The sequence below is a fragment of the Schistocerca gregaria genome, chromosome 5, assembly GCF_023897955.1.
Source record: "Schistocerca gregaria isolate iqSchGreg1 chromosome 5, iqSchGreg1.2, whole genome shotgun sequence".
NCBI lineage: Eukaryota > Metazoa > Arthropoda > Insecta > Orthoptera > Acrididae > Schistocerca > Schistocerca gregaria.
In genome coordinates this window covers 460,250,488-460,273,469 of record NC_064924.1, presented here as the reverse complement: position 1 = coordinate 460,273,469, position 22,982 = coordinate 460,250,488, and the positions used below count along the sequence as shown (strand labels likewise).

General features: G+C 44.4%; 1 protein-coding gene across 1 annotated transcript in view; it reads right to left on the bottom strand.

The window, feature by feature from the left end:
* The window catches only part of LOC126273381 (glutamate receptor 2-like), a 166,906-nt gene that overhangs the window by 34,706 nt on the left and 109,218 nt on the right, over positions 1–22,982 (bottom strand). The window contains exons 4-5 of the mRNA XM_049976934.1: positions 19,339–19,565; positions 8,332–8,585 (exon numbers count right to left, since the gene is read on the bottom strand). Of these exons, the coding sequence (XP_049832891.1) occupies positions 8,332–8,585; positions 19,339–19,565 (481 nt within the window). The remainder of the gene's footprint in view (positions 1–8,331; positions 8,586–19,338; positions 19,566–22,982) is intronic.

The following is a 22,982-nucleotide window of genomic DNA, read 5'->3' as shown; positions in this document are numbered from 1 at the left end:
GCAGGGCATCCGTCATGCTGATACCACATGACCATTCTCCGGTTCAGAGGTACGGTGTCCAAGAGAACAGGAAGATTGTGCCGTATAAATCTGGAGTATTGTCTGCCATTTTGGATGCCATTTATAAAGAAAGGTCAGATAATGGTATCTCCAATAGTCCCACACCAAACATTAACTTTTCACAGACGTTGATGCTCTACCTGACGGAGCCATTTTCGATTGTCTGCGGACCAGTAATGCATATTCCTCATATTGACAATTCCTTTGTTGGAGAATGATGCCTCGTCGGTAAAGCGAACATCTGGAAAAAAAATTTGGATTAGTCAGAAGTTTTTGCTGAGCCCACCGACAAAATGTTACCCTATTGCGGAAGTCATTTCCATGAAGATGCTGGTGTAAATGAACATGGTAAGGATGAAATTTATGACGTTTAAGAATACGCTGTGCACTTGATTTCGACACACCAACTTCACGTTCAATTTGACGTGTGCTGATTTGAAGATTCACAGCTATGGTAGCGAGCACAGCAACTTCAGCACGTTCATCTGTGCGTGTTCTAGGACGATGTCGAGGTCTTGGATTTAAGCTTCCCGTTTCACGCAGACGAGATGTGAGACGACCAAACACCCGGCGCGAAGGCGATGGCTTGTCAGGGAATCGTCTTCTGTACAGCCGTTCTGCCTGAAGAGCATTTCGTCCACCTACAACATGGTACAGTACAGGTATGTAGAGTAGGGTAGAAAACAGACATATTAACTTAATAATCATAATGTTCGCTAACAGTACTATCAACAAACAAGCAATCTCATAACGTATTTCCCGTCAACGTACATTCTCCATAGATCAGCAGCATTTCTACCATATCTTCATGTGTGTTCATTATACTGTACAGCATAAGTTCCACAACACAACGTTTATTCACAACGTGTACTACCTCCGTACCATCTCTAGATTACTCTGATGCACGACTGCACTGGCAAGCGGTGTACAGCACGCCAAAGCAACAACAAATGGGATGCTCGGAGGGTGGTGGAGTACAGGAGTTTGCATGGGTCGAAAATCATAAACAAGGCGAAGTGGTAACTGTGGCAGTAGTGGGAACTACGTTGGACACTTGACTAGGTAGAGCCAGGCCCTGCGCGACAGGCACAATGGGTAATATAACGCATTAGATAAAACTTATTTTGGGTATGCAGGATAAATACGACAACCTGACGCGTGTACACCGATCGGTACTGGTACATATTGTGTAAGTAGATACGTAAAAAGTACAAGAGGGAAACCATTATGTGCTTATGAATTGATGGCAGCAGACCGTATTATTCGTTTCGGACCTCTTGATAAGTATGCAGGTGTCATTACCATGTCAATCACATCGCGATTACGGGCAGCATGGGGTTCACGCCTGAGCCTCAGGACGTGTGCTAGCAGCGCATATCGGGTGTTACAAGCGTCAATTTCGCGTCTCAATATCTCGGGATGTAATGGGAATATTGCGATAGAATCAACGCCATTGTGTATGTGCTTTATCATGCTGTGGATTGCTGAAGAAAAACTATAGGAGGTCCATTTAAAAAAAAAACATAATTTTGTGTTAAAAAACACATATGCTTTCGTTTTATATGTTTCCAAATATGTACATATGCACCAGCCCTACATTGATAGCGGTGAAAGTCGTTTTCCAATAGCTGTTATTGTTCCAGAGATATTTTGGGTGGACAAGATAGCTGAGACACCATGTATATATACAACTAACTTTTAAAGCAATGCATGCACAAGCTTGGCAATGTTCAAAACCTACACGGAAAACAAAGGAATAAACAATGATGAGTGGTTTAACGTGCGAACCTACATTACTGGCCATTAACATTACTAAACCACTAAAATGACGTGCTACAGACGCGAAATTTAACCGACAGGGAGAAGATGCTGTGATATGTAAATGATTAGCTTTTCAGAGCATTCACACAAGGTTGCGACACCTACAACGTGCTGACATGAAGGTTTGCAGCCGATTTCTCATATACAAGCGGCAGTTGACCGGCGTTGCCTGGTGAAACGTTGTTATGATGCCTCGTGTAAGGAGGAGAAATGCGTACCATCATGTTTCCGATAAATGTCGGATTGTAGCCTATCGCGTTTGCGGTTTATCGTATCGCGACATTGCTGCTCACGTTGGTCGAGATCCAATGACTGTTAGCAGAATATGGAAACGGTTGGTTCAGGAGGGTAATACGGAACGCCGTGCTGGATTCCAACAGCCTCGTGTCACTAGCAGTTGAGATGACAGGCATCTTATCCGCATGGCTGTAACGGATCGCGCAGCCACGTCTCGATCAATGAGTCAACGGATGCAACTCGGACACCGTGGCTGCGGTTAGCCTTGACGGTGCATCACAGACAGAAGCGGCTGTGATGGTGCACTGAACGACGAACCTTTGTGCACGAATGGCAGAACGTTAATTTTTCGGATCAATCCAGGTTCTGTTTACAGCATCATGATGGTCGCATCCGTGTCTGGCGACATCACGGTGAACGCACATTGGAAGCGTGCATTCGTCATAGCCATACTGGCGTATCTCCCACCGTGATGGTACGGGGTGCCATTGCTTACACGACTCGGTCACCTCTTGTTCGCATTGACGGCACTTTGAACAGTGGACGTTACATTTCAGACGTGTTAGGACCTGTGGCTCTACCCTTCATTCGATCCCTGTGAAACCCTACATTTCAGCATGATAATGCACGACCGCATGTTACAGGTCCTGTACGGGACATTCTGGATACAGAAAATCTTCGACTGCTGCCCTGGCCAGCACATTCTCCAGACATCTCAGCAATTGAAAACGTCTGGTCAATGGTGGCCGAGCAACTGGCTCGTCACAATACGCCAGTCACTACTCTTGATGAACTGTGGTATCATGTTGAAGCTGCATGGGCAGCTGTACCTATACACGCCAACCAAGCTCTGTTTGACTCAATGCCCAGGTGCATCAAGGCCGTTATTACTGCCAGAGGTGGTTGTTCTGGGTACTGATTTCGCAGGATCTATGCACCAAAATTGCGTGAAAATGTAAACATATATCAGTTCTAGGATAATATATTTGTTCAATGAATACCTGTTTATCATCTGCATTTCTTCTTGGTGTAGCAATTTTAATGACCAATAGTGTACAATAGTGCTTCTCTTGTGAATATTACAAAAGTGAAGTGGAAAAAACAAATACAGTAAGAAAAAAAGTAAAGGCGAAAAATTACAAAAAGTGTATGTACAACCATGAAATAGTGTATTTGAACCTCAACTACGAATGAAAGAGAGAAGTGCACTTCAGTAAATGTAAACAAGAGGTAAAAACACTAAGCAGATTGGAAACCAATTACATAAATAAGTATTGCTTTTAATCTGTAAATATGAAAATGTGGAGACGTATGTGTACCACCACTCCAGAATGACCACAGAAGATGGTTTGTAAATACGCTGAAGACCCAAAGAAACTGATACACCTGACTAATATCGTGTAGTGCCCCCGCGAGAATGCAGAAGTGCCGCAACACGGCGTGGGATTGGCTCGACTAATGTCTGAAGTAGTGGTGGAGGGAACTGATAACAAGAATCCTGCAGGGCTGTCCATACATCCAAAAGAGTACGATTGAGTGAAGGTCTCTTCTGAACAGCTCGTTGCAAGGCGGCCCAGATATGCTCAGTGTTAATGTCTGGGGAGTTTGGTGGCCAGCGGAAGAGTGCTCCTGGAGCCACAATGTAGCAATTGTGGACGTCAAGGGTGTCGCATTGTCCTGCTGGAATTGCCCAAGTCCGCGCAATGCACAATGAAGACGCAGGTGATAAGACAAGATGCTTACGTACGTGTCATCTGTCAGAATCGTATTTAGACGCATCTGGGGTCCCATATTACTCTAACTGCACACGTCCCACGCCAATACTGAGCTTCCACCAGCTTGAACAGTCCCCTGCTGACACGCAGGGTCCATAGATTCATGAGGTCGTCTCCATACCCGTACACGTTTATCTGCTCGATATAATTTGAAATGATGCTCGTCCGACCAGGCAACATGGTTGGGTTGGGTTGATTTGCGGGAGGAGACTAAACAGCGAGGTCATCGGTCACATAGGATTAGGGAAGGATGGGGAAGGAAGTTGGCCGTGCCCTTTCAAAGGAACCATCCCTGCAAAACACGGAAAACACGGAAAACCTAAATCAGGATGGCTGGACGCCAGACTGAACCGACGTCCTTCCGAGTGCGAGGCCAGCGTGATAACCACTGCGCCCCCTCGATCGGTCCAGGCAATATGTTTCCGATGGGCCCAGGCGAGGCGTATAGCTTTGTGTCGTGCAGTCATCAAGGGTACGCGAGTGGGCCTTTGGCTCCGAAAGCCCATATAGATGACGTTTCGTTGAATGGTTCCTACGCTACACTTGTTGAAGGCCCAGCATCGAAGTCTGCCGCAATTTTCGGAATGGTTGCTCTTCTGTCACGTTGAATGATTTTCGTCAGTCGTCGTTGGTCTCGTTCTTGCAGGGTCTTCTTCCAGCCGCAGCGATGTCGGAGATTTGATGTTTTACCGGATTCCTGATATTCACGGGACACCCGTGACACGGTCGTACATGAAAATCCGCACTTCATCGCTACCTCGGAGATGTGTCCCATCGCTCGTGCACCGACTATAACACCACGTTCACTCACTTAAAATCTTGATTACCTGCCATTGTAACAGTAGTAACCGATCTAACAGGTGCGCCAGACACTTGTCTTATACAGGCGTTGCCGACCGCAGCGCCATAATCTGCCTGTTCACATATTTCTGTATTCGAATACGCATGCTTATACCATTTTCTTTGGTGCTTCAGTGTATATACGAAACATGTCTGACGAAAAATACTCTTGAATTTCAGAATCCTTTAAACGAAAAATTACCCTCTTGCAAGTAGGACTCTTACTCTGAGGTCCTGTACAAATTTAATTATGTATACAGACAATTAATCCATTCCGGTAATCGACAATCTTGACTAGTTTTGCTTGTTATCGATACGGGAAAGATACCGGTCCACGCATTCCAAGATTTTCGAGAATGTATTAATTTCTGTAATATAAATGTGACATAACGTCATGAAAGAGGCAGGAGACCATTATTATAATCATCAGTAGTTCCCCATTCAGGCTGACTGCGCCGAAATAGTAAAAGTCAGTCATTAGGCAGAGAATGACTCTATTTCTCATATGACTCGTTTCGTAATGTCAAGGATAAATTAATGCACTTAGACATCGAGTTTCAAGTCGATGTAAAACAACCACTCACACTTCTTGTAACCGAACAGTGCTTTTAAATAAATGTCAACTGTGTGAGCAATTGCCTCTTTTATGTGGTCTTTTATGCAGTGTGTTCTGCTCTACAAACAAAATACCTCAGACTCATTTCAGACATACACTGATCAGCCAGAACATTCTGACCACCGACATATCGATATAAATCCGCCTAAGAGATAGCAGCGGCACCTGGTGAGGAATGACCGCTAGTCAGACACATACATGATGCATGTAGTATCAGTGAGCGTGTGATCTGTCTGAGTTTGACTAAGGTCAGATTATGATGGCCCAGAGGCTCGGCACGAGCAATTCGGAAACAAGACGGATTGTCAGGTGTTCGAGGAGAGCTGTGGTGAGTGTCTTCAAGACGTGCGGGCTGGGTGGCCACCCCTCATTGCGCATGCATGACGTTGCAACTGGTAAAAATAGACGAGTGGCGAACTATGGCGGAACTAACATCAGATTTTATTTCCGGGCAGAGTAAAAGTGTGAACACAGTGCACCAAAGACTCCTAATGATGGGCCTCCGCAGCCGACGATCCATACATGTGCCATTGTTAACATCTACATCTACATTTATACTTCGCAACCCACCCAACGGTGTGTGGCGGAGGGTACTTTACGTGCCACTGTCATTACCTCCCTTTTCTGTTCCAGTCGCGTATGGTTCGAGGGAAGAACGACTACCGGATAGCCTCCGTGCGCGCTCGAATCTCTCTAATTTTACACCACGATTCAGAGAGCCTCTCTTGCAGAGTCTGCCACTTGACTTTGATAAACATCTCTGTAATGCTATCTCGCTTACCAAATAACCCTGTGACGAAACACGCTGCTCTTCTTTGGATCTTCTCTGTGCCGGCCGGAGTGGCCGTGCGGTTCTAGGCGCTACAGTCTCGCAGGTTCGAATCTTGCCTCGGGCATGGATGTGTGTGATGTCCTTAGGTTAGTCAGGTTTAATTAGTTCTAAGTTCTAGGCGACTGATTACCTCAGAAGTTAAGTCGCATAGTGCTCAGAGCCATTTGATCCATTTTTGAAGCTATCTCCGCTGTCAACCCGACCTGCTACAGATCCCACACTGATGAGCAATACTCAGGTGTTGGTCGAACGAGTGTTTTGTAAGCCACCTCCTTTGTTGACGGACTACATTTTCTAAGGAGTCTCCCAATGAATCTCAACCTGGCACTCACCTTACCAACAATTAATTTTATATGATCATTCCACTTCAAATCGTACGCATACTCCCCGATATTTTACAGAAGTAACTGCTACCAGTGTTTGTTCTGCTATCATATAATCATACAATAAAGGATCCTTCTTTCTGTTTATTCGCAATACATTACATTTGTCTATGTTGAGGGTCAGTTGCCACTCCCTACACCAAGTGCATATCCGCTGCAGATCTTCCTGCATTTCAATGCAATTTTCTAATGCTGCAACTTCTCTGTATACTACAGCATCATCCGCGAAAAGCCGCGTGGAACATCCGATACTATCTACTAATTTGAAAAGCAATGGTCCCATAACATTCCCCTGTGACACGCCAGAGGTTACTTTAAGTCGACGATTTCGGCAACTATGACTGAAATGGGCACGTATCACCAGCATTGGACCACTGGATGTTGGCGTGTGTCAGAGCTTTGCACAGTCTGATGAGTCTTGATACCTTCTTCATCATGTTGATGGGGGGCGTCAAATCAGTCGTCTCCCCGAGGAATAGTTCCTTGACACCTGTACTGCGGGACGGAGACAAGGTTTAGTGGATTTCGTGCAAGGCGCCATGACGTCCAACGAGTACCGTACACTGGTTGCAGACCATATATGCCCTTTCATGACAATCACGTTCCCTGACGGCAGTGTTATTTTTCAGCAAGATAATGCGCCATGTCACAATGTCAGAAGTGTCACAGAGTGGTTCAAAGAACACAGTGTTGCATTCCAATTGATGTGCTGACTCCTCAACTCACCAGATCTGAACCCGATCAAACTCGTATGGGATGTGATTGAACGGTGGCATTAGAACTCATCGGCCCCCTCTGCGGGAATTAGGTGTGCTGTACACTCTTGTTGGGGCAGGAAAGTTGGTACTCAAGACCTGCAAGGGACTCATGTGCGATAATCCTGGTTCCCAAAGCCGTAGCGAGTGTATGGACCGACGTGGCACAGTCGAATTACTGAGCTCATATTTTGATAAACGTTTACGGAAATCGGTGGTAACAAATTGCGCTATCTGAGGAAAAATACTGATTCAAGTTGCTGTTGTCAAAGTTTAGAAAATATAGTAAGCTTGCAAACATGAAAATTTATGGAGATATTATTCAGAAGTGGCCGAAGATTTCTGTACACCGACGGGCAGACTTGAATCGTTGCGACTCACAGAACATGCTGTAGACGTTATTCCTGTTTGAAACTGCAAAATTTAACAAACTATCAATTTCAGAAACCTCGACAAGACAAATTTCTGAAACGGCAACCCCAAATTCTAATTTCGTCAATCAGTCACACCCGCTGCACAGTGACTAGCTATCTACTTCATTTTTCGATTGCACTTACGGCTGTGAGGAAAAACAGAAATAAGATTAAGAACAGACTGCTGTAATTTGACCATCACCAGCTCGCAGATGCCAGAAACAGGCATGTGTTATTTATATGTGCCCCCATGAGGTACGAGTTTGCCAAATAGGTCCCACGATGGCATAAAAAATGGCGGTGCCTGTTTGCTGTTTAGTGTACAAAATTCGATTCAGCTATCGTTCTCCACACTGCATACATTATGTCCTTCCATTTATCACCAGTCTTTACAACCAAGTATGGTTTCTTCCTTTGTTCTAATCGTAGCAACACAAAATAATTTGCATTACAAATCGTTACTGCAGGTTTTCCTGATCCAAAAATATAATTTAAAACGTTGTAACGGTCATAACACATGAAACCACTTTCACAGAATAAAATATCAAGAATTAATGATTGGTTGCCATGATAAATGCACCACGAGCGTCTATACTTACTGGTAATTAATGGCTTCTCGGTAGGGATTCTTCTTTGTGAATGCAAAAGCTTCTTGCAATGCTTTGGACTCGTGCACTAACGTGACTGGGCACTGCACGTCGTTGCTGCTCTGCAGATACCTCGTCTTGGACACCATCACGGCGTGCTTCTGTGAGCTACACAGCCTTCTAAACATTTCGTCTGCTGTACGAGGCATATCTTTGCCCTCTATATGCATCTTGTAAATCTTCCTGTCGACCGGATTTTTTGAATCCTGCAAATCGGCACTAAAGAAGTAATTTCTATTTTTTTACATTATTCTAATATTATTACTGTAGCATTTACAATTTTCACAAAAAACTGATTCTGCAAAGAAGCTGAAATATTCTTTGGTATGAAGAGGGTGATAAGTGAAGCTGGGCTCTGTGACTATCTCTGATTTGTTGCCGAAATTGCATCAAATGCCGAACCTCACTGATAATATATTCTTATCGAATACATCGTGGTTTTAGGAAAATTATTAGTAAAATATCTTCAAATATAGAAAAAGAAGAAGGAAAGATGGATAGGGTTGGACGTCGTGTCGACAACGAGACGGTGCAGAAACTCTGATTGGGAAGGAGAGTCTTAACCGATTTAGGGAAAGCATATAATACCTAAATCTGGATGTTACAATAGGGATCTAAACCGCTGTCAACCCAAATATGAGTCCAGAGCCTTTTCAACGCGCTATCTCACTGGTCGTTATTGAAAAGACCATAGTGCCTCGAGTTTTTGTGCAGATCTCATCTTTGCTTCAAGTGTAGAAATTTGGAAAGTTCATCTTGGTCATTCGCGCCACGTACAACAGCTCTCGTTGGATTCTCTCACAGGATGGTGAACGAAACCGTGCCAATTTGAAACAGTGAGCCCTAGTTCGGAAACTACCGATCGAAAGCTATAGATGAGAACGTGTAAATCTAGATTTTCCATTAGCTTAAGAAAATCAATTAATACATTGTGTAAACTAGTATATTGACAACAGTTTTTCAAAATGGAATCTCCCATATTATATGCAGATATGACGTCGTCGCGTCAAGTTCCTTGTGGTTGCTTACACATCCACAGTGTCACAGGCAGTGAAAATTCTAGCAAGGAATTCCCCCTCGGACTCAACAAGTGTCTCGTTCACAAGACTTTTCTCGTGACGAGAAAGAGAATCCAAGTGAGTACAGATAAGGAGAACGAGTTGACCACGAAGCAGGACTCGATCTTCCTAGTCACGTTTTAGAGGACGTCTGACGCACGCACTCTCACGTAAAATTTGCAAAATGTGCGGACACATTATAACGATGTAACACTTTTTCTCTGAGAGCATATTGGTTTTATTCAGGATTCCAGTACACCATATTGTTCCCCTATCTTTCGGCTACAAAACTCTATTTTTCAACATAATCTCCGTTCAATCGGAAGGTCTTATACCACCTTACTGGGAGGACCTGTATGCCCGCATGGTACTACTCTTCTGGTTGACGTCAGAGCAAATGTGCTGCATCTCTAATTGGATCAAAAGTTATCAGTATCAACACCGTAGCTCAGAAGCAACTCCGCACAGGTGGCCCTTCCTTGGTCTTAATGGTCTTCTGTTAGGTGCCTAGAAACACAGCGAGAACACATGTCTGAGTACCGCAACTGAGGAACGAGTGTGTCAGCACCACCATCGAAAACGTCCACTTGAGCAGCGAAGTGTTTGTGATCCGTGAATCACCTCGAATTAGAGTGTCCGCACGTTGCAGCATTGGAAGAGTCACAGCTGTGTGCGGCCAGCCAGCGTGCAGATGACTGTACATGACGACCTTGTGATGATGACAGACGCCTCGCCCAACCATGTATCATGCTTTCGTTCACTGACAGTTCTCCATAGACATTCTGCAACCGCCAATGAATATCTGCGACACTCTGGTTTCCCGCCAAAAGAGACTTTATGGAAGCTCTCTACTTGGAATCCAACTCCGTTACAAAGACAATTTTGAAGGCTACTACAGCACCGCCATCTATGGGAACTCCATGAAGCTCTAGGATCTGATGTGAGAATATTCTGCGGTGTTCCACAACAAATTCCGCACTTTTTCAAGCGAGATTGGCCAAGAAAAAAAAACTGTTGCATTACTTGTTGGACGCCTCTCGTGGGATATCTCTAAATAGCTAAGAGAGTATTTCTTTCAAAAGCACGATGTTCTTAGGTGCACTCAAGTGCGCTTCACATGTATAAGAATGTGTTAACTATTCGTTGATATCCCTCCATATACTCGAGCACCATGCACTCCACCTCGCCTTCTGTATACACCGCCCTTCCCCACAAGGATCCTCTACGACCTGATTCCTTTCCCCCATCTCCTCCTATTCCTCTAACATATCTGCATACTGTACACCTCTCATCGCCTTGATCCCACTTGTCCCCTGGTTGCTCCTCTCCTCTCCTTCCCCCACCCTCTACCGCGCCTTCACTGTTGTGTACCCCCCTATCCTCCATCTCTACACCCTTCATCTCCTTTCCCAAGGTGGCTTATGTCAACTCCCACTCCCAGATGATGCCCTGTCTCCTTCCATTTATCCCTCCTATCAAATCTGATCCTCACCTCCCCTCCCTTCCTCTGTCCTTTTCCTGGGCTCCCTCTCGTCCTCTTCCATCCTGTTTTTTCACCACCTACCCTCTCTCTGCCTCCCTTCTCTCCCCCCCAAGTCCTTTTGCATTCCCCTCCTCTGCCTTTCCCCACTCCCTCTCGCGTCTTCCCAGCCTTCCCCCCTCTTGTGAGTCCTCATCCTCTGTCAGTTCCTTCCCCCCCCTCCCCCCACTTCGTTTTTCCTCTCCTTTTTCTTTCCCATCACCTGCCCAGGTCCCTTCCCTCCCCCATCTGCCCTCAGCTGTGGTCTGTTATCTTTGTGCCAGCTGTTTTATGCAGTGTTATAAGTGAGTGTTCAGTGTTGCGCATCTTTTCAAAAGTGTTATGAACAGAAATCATACTGTCGCTGGGTGTGATTTTTATATGTCGTGCGAACAGAAACCAGACTGTCCTCGTGTTTTTTAATTTGTCTGTGTATTATTTTACCTATCTGCTTCCTGTGTATTTATTAGCATCGCCAACCCTTTGTTTTATGTTTTAAGATCCACAATTTCCCCCCATTTTACCATTTAAGTCGCCGATTTTATCGCTTGCTTTTATTATTTATTATCTTCATTTCTTTAAAAATTCTGTAGGGTGAAGAGCGGTGTACTAAGCTGCTGCCAGTGCGCACCCTTCGGATGGAATCGAATCTCAATAAAGGGAAAAAAATCGTTGACAGTATATAGCTACTAGGTCATTGCAAATCTATGTCGATGACTTGTGACGTTGTCAGTCACATTGAAGGTGCTTCTGTTATTTAGCAAAAGATATAAATTAGATCGAAAAGCATTATTCGTGGGTTAGGAGGGAGGGCCATGCTGTACGCTTGTTGGGGCAGGAAAGTTGGTACTCAAGACCTGTAAGGGACAGATGTGTGAGAATCCTGGTTCCCAAAGCCGTAGCGAGTATATAGACCGACGTGGCACAGTCTAATTGCTGAGCTCATGTTTTGATAAACGTTTACGGAATCAGTGGTAACAAATTGCGCTATCTGAGGAAAAATACTGATTCAAGTTGTCGTTGTCAAAGCTTAGAAAATATAGTAAGCTTGCAAATTGGAAATTTATGAAGATATTATTCAGAAGCGGCCGAAGTTTTCTGAACATTGACGCGCAGACTTCAATCGTTGCGACTCACAGAACATGCTGTAGACGGTATTCCTGTTTGAAATTGCAAAATGTAGTAAATTATCTAATTCAGTAACATCGATAAGACAAATTGTAATTTCGTCAATCAGTCACACCCGCTGCACAGTGACTAGCTACCTACTCCTTGTCACAATTTTTTATTGCACTTATGGCTGTGAGGAAAAACAGAAAGAAGATTAAGAACAAACTGCTGTAATTTGACCATCGCCAGCTCGCAGATGCCAGAAACAGGCATGCATTATTTATATGTGCCCCCATGAGGTACGAGTTTGCCAGATAGGTCCCACGACGGCATAAAAACAGCCGACATTTTTGTGTAGTTGTATTCTATTGGAGCAGCTGCAAGGAAGAAGCTCTCAGGCTTTTCACAACTATAACATGGGGATTTTCAGCTGCGGAGTTATGCAGTCACACTCCTTGCTTCTTAACTTTCGACTTCAGCTTTACCAGACCAAAGTTCTTGATCTCACAGTAGTGATGCCTTCGTTCTTCTCCATCGTTACTGAAAGTCTGTAGCATCATAATGTAAACATCCTGTGTGGCTACTGGTGCAGAATGCTGAGGTGACAAAGGTCATCGGATAGCAACATGCACGTATACAAACGGCGGTAGTACCACGTACACAAGGTGCAGGGGTCACTCCAAAAGAAATGCACACTATTTTTGTAAAAATACAGTTTCCATTCTGCATGTGTGAAAGTTTTACAGTGTGTCGATACATCCTTCCTGCTTGTTTTCAAACTTAGTTCAACCTGTTCCCGTGAGTGGCGCCGTCATAGCATGTCTTCAAGATGACTGCTGCACTTGACGTTCGTCAGAATCAACGTGCTATCATAGAATTCCTGTGCTGTGAAAACGAGACAGTGGGAAACATCCACAAGAGGTTGAAAAAGGTGTATGGAGATGCTGCTGTCGTTTGCAGTACAGTTAATCGGTTTGGGCAAGCAGGTTACGTGATGTAAGCGGGCACGGCAACATTGAGGATTGTCCTCGCAGCAGCAGGCCTCGTACTGCACACACTCCAGACAATGTGCAGAGAGTTAACGAATTGGTGACTGCTGACAGACGCATCACAGTGAACTTGGGATAGGGGAAGGAAGTGTTTGCAGAATACTGAAAGTGTTGGCGTTAAACATGTTTGTGCCAGGTGGTTTCCCAGGATGTTGACAGTGGCTCACAAAGAAACAAGAAAAACGGTATGCAGCGAACTTTTGGAACAGTATGAGAATGGGGGAGATAAATTTCTTGGAAGAACTGTGACGGGTTATGAAACATGGCTCCATCATTTTTCACCAGAGACGAAGAGGCAATCAATGGAGTGGCATCATGCAAATTCACCCAAGAAAAAAAATTCAAAACCACACCTTGTGCTGGAAAAGTTATGGCTTCAGTGCTTTTCGATTCCGAAGGACTCTTGCTTGTGGACGTCATGCCAAGTGGAACCATTTGTGACGACACTGAAGAACCTTCAAGCTCGACTGATTTGCGTTCGACCACATCGGCAAAAGCAGGGTGTTTTGCTGTTGCACGACAATGCACGGCCACATGTCAGTCAAAAACCCATGGCAGCGATCACAAAATTCGGATGGACAACACTGAAACATCGGCCTTACAGTCCTGACCTCGCTCCATGTGACTATCATCTCTTTGGGAAACTCAAAGACTCTCTTTGTGAAAAAAGGTTTGAAGATGATGAATCCCTTGTGCACGCTGCCAAACAGTGGTTCCAACATGCTGGTCCAGAATTTTACCATGCCGGTATACAGACGCTGGTTCCAAGATGGCGTAAGGCAGTTGAAAGGGATGGAAATTATGTGGAGAAATGAAAATATTGTTTCTAGAGGATTTATATACACAATGTAAAACTTTTAAACATGTAGAATAAAAGATGAATTTTAAATAAAATAGTGCGCCTTTCTTTTGAAGTGACCCTCGTATAAAACGGCAGTACATTGTCGGAGCTATCACTGCTACTTATTCCTGTAAAAAGGTTTCCGACACGGTTATGGCCGCACGACGCGAAGTAATAGACTTTGAATGAGGGACAGTAGTGGGTACTAGACACAAGGGACATTCCACGTAGGAAATAGTTAGGGAAGTCAATACTCCAAGATCCTTAGTGTCAAGAGCGTGACGAGAGTGTCAAATTTCTGGCATCACCTCTCACAACGGACAACACAGTGACCGGCGGCCTTCACTTAACGACTGACAACAGCGGCGCTTGCGTAGAGTTGTCACTGCTAATACACAAGAGCTGCGTGAAATAACAGCAGAAACCAATGTGGGACCTACGACGAACTGGGTCTTCTGGTCTAGCTGAACCAATCATTGACTGGAAGTGGTTATGTTCAGCTACCTGGAGAACATACGTGGATATCAACTTATTAGACAACGATGGAATTTTTATGGATACAAGCGCCATGCCTTCGGGTCACAACTGTTTGCGATTGGTGTGGAGAACATTCTGGACAATTTGAGAGAATGGTAAAGCCAATCAGATCGCCCAATTCCATCGAACATTAATGGGACATATCCGAGAGGTCAGTTCGTACACAGAATCCTGCACATGCAAAACTTTCGCAATTATTGACGGCTAGAGCGGTAACACGGATCATTATTTCAGTAGGAGACTTCCAACGACTTGTTGAGTCCTTGCCACGTTAAGCTGCTGCACTAGCCTTGGCAAAAGGAGGTCCTATAAGATACCTAGACGTATGCCATGATTTTTCTCACTCATTGTATTCTATAGTAGCGGTTCCAAGCAAGAAGCTCGCAGGTTTCTCACAACCATAATGTACGGATTTTCAGTGGCACAGTTAAGCCACAACATTCCTTGCTTCTCAACTTTCGACTCAAGCTTTACCGGACCAGAGTTCACGATCTCAGAGTAGTGATGCCTTCGCTCGTCTCCATCGTTACTGAACGTCTGCAGCGTCATTATGCAAACACACAGTACATCGACGTCTATGAGGTTTCCTAATCTTATTTCTTCTCCATGGATTTTAATTCGTACTCCGAATTTTTCTTTTGTTTATTTTACTGCTTGGTCAATATACAGATTGAATAACACCGGGGATAGGCTACAACCCTGTCTCACTCCCTTCCCAACCACTGCTTCCCCCTTTCATGCCCCTCGACTCTTATAAGTGCCATCTAGTTTCTTTACTAATTTCAGAATTTGAAAGAGAGTATTCCAGTCAACATTGTCAAAAGCATTCTCTAAGTCTACAAATGCTAGAAACGTAGGTTTGCCTTTCCTTAATCTCTCTTCTAAGATAAGTCGTAGGGTTAGTATTGCCTTGCGTGTTCCAACATTTTACAGAATACAAAGTGATCTTTCCCGAGGTCGGCTTCTACCAGTTTTTCCATTCGTCTGTAAAGAATTCGTGTTAGTATTTTTCAGCCGTGGCTTATTAAACTGATATTTCGGCAATTTTCACATCTGTCAACACCTGCTTTCTTTGGGATTGGAATTATTACATTCTTCTTGAAGTCTGAGTTTTGCTATTCGGGAAACAAAATAACTGATGATGGTCGAAGTAGAGAGGATATAAAATGTAGACTGGCAATGGCAAGGAAAGCGTTTCTGAAGAAGAGAAATTTGTTAAAATCGAGTATAGAATTAAGTGTCAGGAAGTCTCTTCTGAAAGTATTTGTGTGCAGTGTAGCCATGTATGGAAGTGAAACGTGGACAATAGATAGTTTAGGCAAGAATAGAATAGAAGCTTTCGAAATGTGGTGCTACAGAATAATGCTGAAGATTAGCTGGGTAGATCACATAACTAATGAGGAGGTATTGAACAGAATTGGAGAGAAGAGAAATTTGTGGCACAACTTGACTAGCAGAAGGGATCGGTTGGTAGGGCATATTCTGAGGCATCAAGGGATCACCAATTTAGCATTGGAGGGCAGCGTGGAGGGTAAAAATCATAGAGGGAGACCAAGAGATGAATACACTTAACAGATTCAGAAGGATGTAGGTTTCAGTAGGTACTGGGAGATGAAGACTGCACATGATAGAGTAGCATGGAGAGCTGCATCAAACCAGTCTCTGGTCTGAAGACCACAACAACAACAGAGGTTTCCTGTCGGAGTAAGTCAGTAGACAGAAACAACTGAAATGGAACAGGATATAAATGTAGGGACGACCAACAAGTTGGTGCATTTTGTCATGGATTTCACGTTAGTAACCCGTGCTCAGGTCCAATGCACCTGATGCCTGTGAAGAGAAAGCGCTGGGGAGAACGAAACCAAACCATTAATAAGCAAACCTGTAAGATCCGGTAACGAAGGCTTACTGTATGAAACATCACCAAGTACTCACGTTAGCTATTGCACAAATCTTTGTCACAGTTGGTGTATGGAGGTCTGGGAGAAAATGATCTGTAGTTAGTGACAGATGTTGCTTCCATGGTCACCTAAGAGACGTTGAATGTTACATAGAGTACTACAAACACGCCGTCAATAGTTGAGTGAAGAAATGTTTTGCAAAGTAATCAGTCATGTTGATGTGTAAGTGTAGACCCACCGAATGCTTGTTGAACGTTGTTTGCCTGAGTATGATAGGACACCCTTGAATTCAGTACAATTAGTGAGATGGTTTAAGGCTGTTTTACACTGGATTATTCTCAGAGAGTTGTGTAAGATAACCATGAATTTTGCTGATCACGATCTTCATCTACATCTGCATCATACTCCGCAAGTCACCTAATGGCGTGTGGCGAAGAGTACTTTGGGTACCACTGATCCCTCCAACCCTGTTCTACTCGCGAATAGTGCGTAGGAAAAATGATTGTCGGTAAGCCTCTGTATTGGCTCTAATTTCTCGAATTTTCTCCTCGTGGTAAATAGGCCAGATACACTACTGGTCATTAAAATATGTTTGAATATCAAATAACGTAAGAGTTTTTCCAGCACTGTAATTCTTTACATACAAAGGGGAAGTTTCATATTCGTTATGTCACTGTGGAGCCAGCTGCTGCTCAAATCGCTGCTGCAGATGCAGTACGATGCGCCAGAGCCATACACTGAACACGACGGTCTTCCCTCCGGGCAGTGCCACACCGCTGTCCAAAGCCCATGTTCTTGTGACCGTACGTTCTCGTTATCACCCCTACCAGCAGTCAAGTGCAGTGACTACATTTATGCCAAGTTTTTCTGCAATATCGCAGAAGAAACACACGGCTTCTCATAGCCCTGTTAATGACCTTATTCAAAACTCAGTGAGGATTTGATAATATTGTCCTTGTTGCATGTATTTAAAGCAAACAGACTTACATCCCTGTAGTGACGTTATGGTGCTACTAGCGCCGCTCTTGTACGACTGGCGTGACATCATTTTTCGGATGTAGAAAGACGCCTGTCAGCTTTCGTTTACATCGTGCAACTCCTTCTTGTTCGGAAATTTTTTTTTTGCCGTCAGTGTATAATCATAGAAGTCTGGCACTTGAAAAGGTCTCTGGAACCACGTAGATTCATTTGATTAAAGCACTGACTGGGTTTCAGGCAGGATCCTCCCTTTCGCTCGGTGCTGAGGTGTTATTCCAACAAAGTTGGAGAGTGTCTGCAATGTTATTCGAGTGTAGGCGGAATAACAACTAGGTTGAGGTGTGAATGGGGATTTGGATTAATGAGGGAGGCGTGCTAGTGTTGTCTGTGCAGTTGGGCCGTGCTACTGTGCTAACTATGGTTAGGGAAGAGGAAATCTCAGTTTGAATCCCGGCCTTGGTATATATTTTTGTTCATTGCTTGCATCTGCATAAATATGTTTACAGAGGTGTAAATGTTTGGCAAAGTACATTACTGGCCATTAAAATTGCTACACCACGAAGATGACGTGCTACAGACGCTAAATTTAACCGACAGGAAGAAGATGCAGTGATATGCAAATGATTAGCTTTTCAGAGCATTCACACAAGGTTGGCGACACCTATAACATGCTGACATGAGGAAAGTTTCCAACCGATTTCTCATACACAAACAGCAGTTTACCAGCGTTGCCTGCTGAAACATTGTTGTGATGCCTCGTGTAAGGAGGAGTAATGCGTACCATCACGTTTCCGACTTTGATAAAGGTCGGATTGTAGCCTATCGCGATTGCGGTTTATCGTATCGCGACACTGCTGCCTGCGTTGGTCGAGATCCAATGACTGTTAGCAGAATATGTAATCGGTGGGTTCAGGAGGCTAATACAGAACGCCGTGCTGGATCCCAACAGCCTCGTAACACTAGCAGTCGAGATGACAGGTATCTTATCCGCATGGCTGTAACGGATCATGCAGCCACGTCTCGATCCCTGAGTCAACAGATGGGGACATTTCCAAGACAACAACCATCTGCACGAACAGTTCGACGACGTTTGCAGCAGCATGGACTATCAGCTTGGAGACTATGCCTGCCGTTACCCTTGACGCTGCATCAGAGACAGGAGCGCCTGCGATGGTGTACTCAACGATGAACCCGGGTCCACGAATGGAAAAACGTCATTTTTTCGGATAAATCTAGGTTCTGTTTACAGCATCATGATGGTCGCATCCGTGTTTGGCGACATCGCGATGAACGCACATTGGAAGCGTGTATTCGTCATTGCCATACTGGCATGATGGTATGGGGTGCCATTGGTTACACTTTTTGTTCGTATTGACGGCACTTTGAACAGTGGACGTTACATTTCAGATGTGTTACGACCTGTGGCTCTACCCTTCATTCGATCGCTGCGAAACCCTACATTTCAGCAGGATAATGCACGACCGCATGTTGCAGTTTCTGTACGGGCCTTTCTGGATACAGAAAATGTTCGACTGCTGCCCTGACCAACACATTCTCCAGATCTCTCACCAATTGAAAACGTATGGTCAATGGTGGCCGAGTAACTGGCTTGTCATAATACACCAGTCACTACTCTTGATGAACTGTGGTATCGAGTTGAAGCTACATGGGCAGCTGTACGTGTACGCGCCGTCCAAGCTCTGTTTGACTCAATGCCCTGGCGTATCAAGGCCGTTATTACGGCCAGAGGTGGTTGTTCTGGTTACTGATTTCTCAGGATCTATGCACCCAAATTGCGTGAAAATGTAATCACATGTGAGTTCTAGTATAATATATTTGTCCAATGAATAGCCGTTTATCATCTGAATTTCTTCTTGGTGTAGCAATTTTAATGGCCAGTAGTGTATATGTTTATGGTGGTGTAAATGTTTGGCAAAGTAAATAAGTGAAACTTTGTTTTACTGACACTGAGGCTGTTCATTGCAGCATTGCCTGCTTGGGTAATCAGGGTGTACGAGCCATCGCGCAGTAGCCCCGACAGGTCGTGGAAAGGCAGCCGCGGCTGCCTCGAAGCCAGAGCCGCCGTGAGTTCGCCGCAGTAGGCTGTGTACAGCAGCAGTGCAGACAAAGAAGCCGCCGCCAGCGACGCCCGCACGCAGTCACGTGACGTCGTATCCTGTCCGGTGCCGACACCTGTACACAACAGCAGCGCGTGAGGGCACTGTAAGACAGCGTAGCTGCCACTGCTGACGCTAGTAACGCAAAACGGACTCAGCACACTGTTACAGAGTTAAGCCAGCTCAGTCAGCATTCACATGCATACTAACTAACAGCTTTATACCATCGATTTGGCGCCGCGCGGTCTAAGGCGTCTTGCACGGCCCGGGAGGCTCCCCCATCGGAGGTTCGAGTCCTCTCTCGGGCATGGGTGTGTGTGCATTGTTCTTAGTGTAAGTTAGATTAAGTAGTGCGTTGTTGTTGTTGTGGTCTTCAGTCCTGGAACTGGTTTAATGCAGCTCTCCATGCTACTCTATCCTGTGCAAGCTTCTTCATCTCGCAGTACCTACTGCAACCTACATCCTTCTGAATCTGCTTAGTGTACTCATCTCTTGGTCTCCCTCTACGATTTTTACCCTCCACGCTGCCCTCCAATACTAAATTGGTGATCCCTTGATGCCTCAGAACATGTCCTACCAACCGATCCCTTCTTCTGGTCAAGTTGTGCCACAAACGTCTCTTCTCCCCAATCCGATTCAATACTTCCTCATTAGTTATGTGATCTACCCATCTAATCTTCAGCATTCTTCTGTAGCACCACATATCGAAAGCTTCTATTCTCTTCTTGTCCAAACTATTTATCGCCCATGATTCACTTCCATACATGGCTACACTCCAAACAAATACTTTCAGAAATGACTTTCTGACACTTAAATCTATACTCGATGTTAACAAACTTCTCTTCTTCAGAAACGCTTTCCTTGCCATTGCCAGTCTACATTTTATATCCTCTCTACTTCGACCATCATCAGTTATTTTGCTCCCCAAATAGCAAAACTCCTTTACTACTTTAAGTGTCTCACTTCCTAATCTAATTCCCTCAGCATCACCCCACTAAATTCGACTACATTCCATTATCCTCGTTTTGCTTTTGTTGATGGTCATCTTATATCCTCCTTTCAAGACACTATCCATTCCGTTCAACTGCTCTTCCAAGTCCTTTGCTGTCTCTGACAGAATTACGATGTCATCGCCGAACCTCAAAGTTTTTATTTCTTCTCCAAGGACTTTAATACCTACTCCGAATTTTTCTTTTGTTTCCTTTACTGCTTGCTCAATATACAGATTGAATAACATCGGGGATAGACTACAGCCCTGTCTCACTCCCTTCCCAACCACTGCTTCCCTTTCATGTCCCTCGACTCTTATAACTGCCATCTAGTTTCTGTACAAATTGTAAATAGCCTTTCGCTCCCTGTATTTTACCCCTGCCACCTTAAGAATTTGAAAGAGAGTATTCCAGTCAACATTGTCAAAAGCTTTCTCTAAGTCTACAAATGCTAGAAACGTAGGTTTGCCTTTCCTTAATCTAGCTTCTAAGGTTAAGTCGTAGGGTCAGTATTGTCTCACGTATTCCAACATTTCTACGGAATCCAAACTGATCTTCCCCGAGGTCGGCTTCTAGTAGTTTCTCCATTCGTCTGTAAAGAATTCGCGTTAGTATTTTGCAGCTGTGACTTATTAAACTGATAGTACGGTAATTTTCACATCTGTCGACACCTGCTTTCTTTGGGATTGGAATTATTATATTCTTCTTGACGTCTGAGGGTATTTCGCCTGTCTCATACATCTTTCTCACCAGATGGTAGATTTTTGTCAGGACTGGCTCTCCCAATGCTGTCAGTAGTTCCAATGGAATGTTGTCTACTCCAGGGGCCTTGTTTCGACTCAGGTCTTTCAGTGCTCTGTCAAACTCTTCACGCAGTATCGTATCTCCCATTTCAACTTCGTCTACATCCTCTTCCATTTCCACGTCTCTTCTCCCCAATCCGATTCAATACTTCCTCATTAGTTATGTGATCTACCCATCTAATCTTCGGCATTCTTCTGTAGCACCACATTTCGAAAGCTTCTATTGTCTTCTTGTCCAAACTATTTATCGCCCATGATTCACTTCCATACATGGCTACACTCCATACAAATACTTTCAGAAATGACTTCCTGACACTTAAATCTATACTCGATGTTAATAAACTTCTCTTCTTCAGAAACGCTTTCCTTGCCATTGCAGTGAAATTATCTATGCCTTGGCTAGAACTACAAATTAATGAAACACACGAAAATATGAAATAAAAGATGAATGAATAATTTTATAAAAGGGTTCTGCCCTAACATCTGTAATTGATGTAGACTGTGGAGAATTATGTTGAATAATGTTTATACGATAAAGCATATCTCAAATAAATGGTAAGTGGTCCTATGATTTCCAGTGAAAATACAGACAGATAATAACATTATCAAAAAATGGCTCTGAGCACTATGGGATTTAACATCTATGGTCATCAGTCCCCTAGAACTTAGAACTACTTAATCCTAACGAACCTAAGGACATCACACAACACCCAGGCATCACGAGGCAGAGAAAATCCCTGACCCCGCCGGGAATCGAACCCGGGGACCCGGGCGCGGGAAGGGAGAACGCTACCGCACGACCACGAGCTGCGGGATAATAACATTATCAAATACCGTAAAGATGCATAGAAAGCGTTATGAGAATGAAAGTAGAAACCCCATACTAAATAGTCATCCAGGATGGGCGAAAGCTACGTCCATTTCATGATCACAATACACAAAATATTCATAGCTCAAAGTAGTTAAGAGTTAAAAAATATGATTTACCCATTAAAATGTGAGATAAAATGTAAATGTCGTGTGAGTAGTGCCTCCCGTCGAGTAGACCGTTCGCCAGGTGCAAGTCTTTTGATTTGACGCCACTTCGCCGACTGGTGCGGCGATGAGGATGAGATGATGATGATTAGGACAACAGAACACCCAATCCCTGAGCCGCCTTTCTAGACTGAACAGAAGTCTACCACTTGCTTTACCTGCGGCTAAAATTACACCGTCCAGTCCCATACATGTGACCACCGCCTATGTTCGACGTCGACAAGCAATAACTTGTCACAGACGGCAGGTGGCAGGACTTGCTTTGGAGGGTATATACAGCGTGTCGGGGGACATGGAAAATAGTGCAATCGTTGCCACACTGTGGAAACCCAGCGATTTAGCTGACGTCCAAACCGGAATGATCACTGGCTTTCCTATCAAGGGTTGAGCGTCTCCGGAATGGTGACGCTATGGTTAAAGTGGACTGTGAGTGGCAAAATGTCGCTATCCAAACCGGCGTCGAGTTAGCTGTGGCGCACCAGGGCCAGAGACGACAGGGGTGACTGACGGCTATAGAGATGTGTAGGGGCGAATAGAAGTGCAGCTCTAGAGCAACAGACTACTCAGATGAACCAAGGTGCCACCAACAGCGTCTCCTTAGCGAGTGTTCAGCGAACGTTGCTGCGAATGTGGCTCCACAGCGGACACCTGATTTATGCACCCATG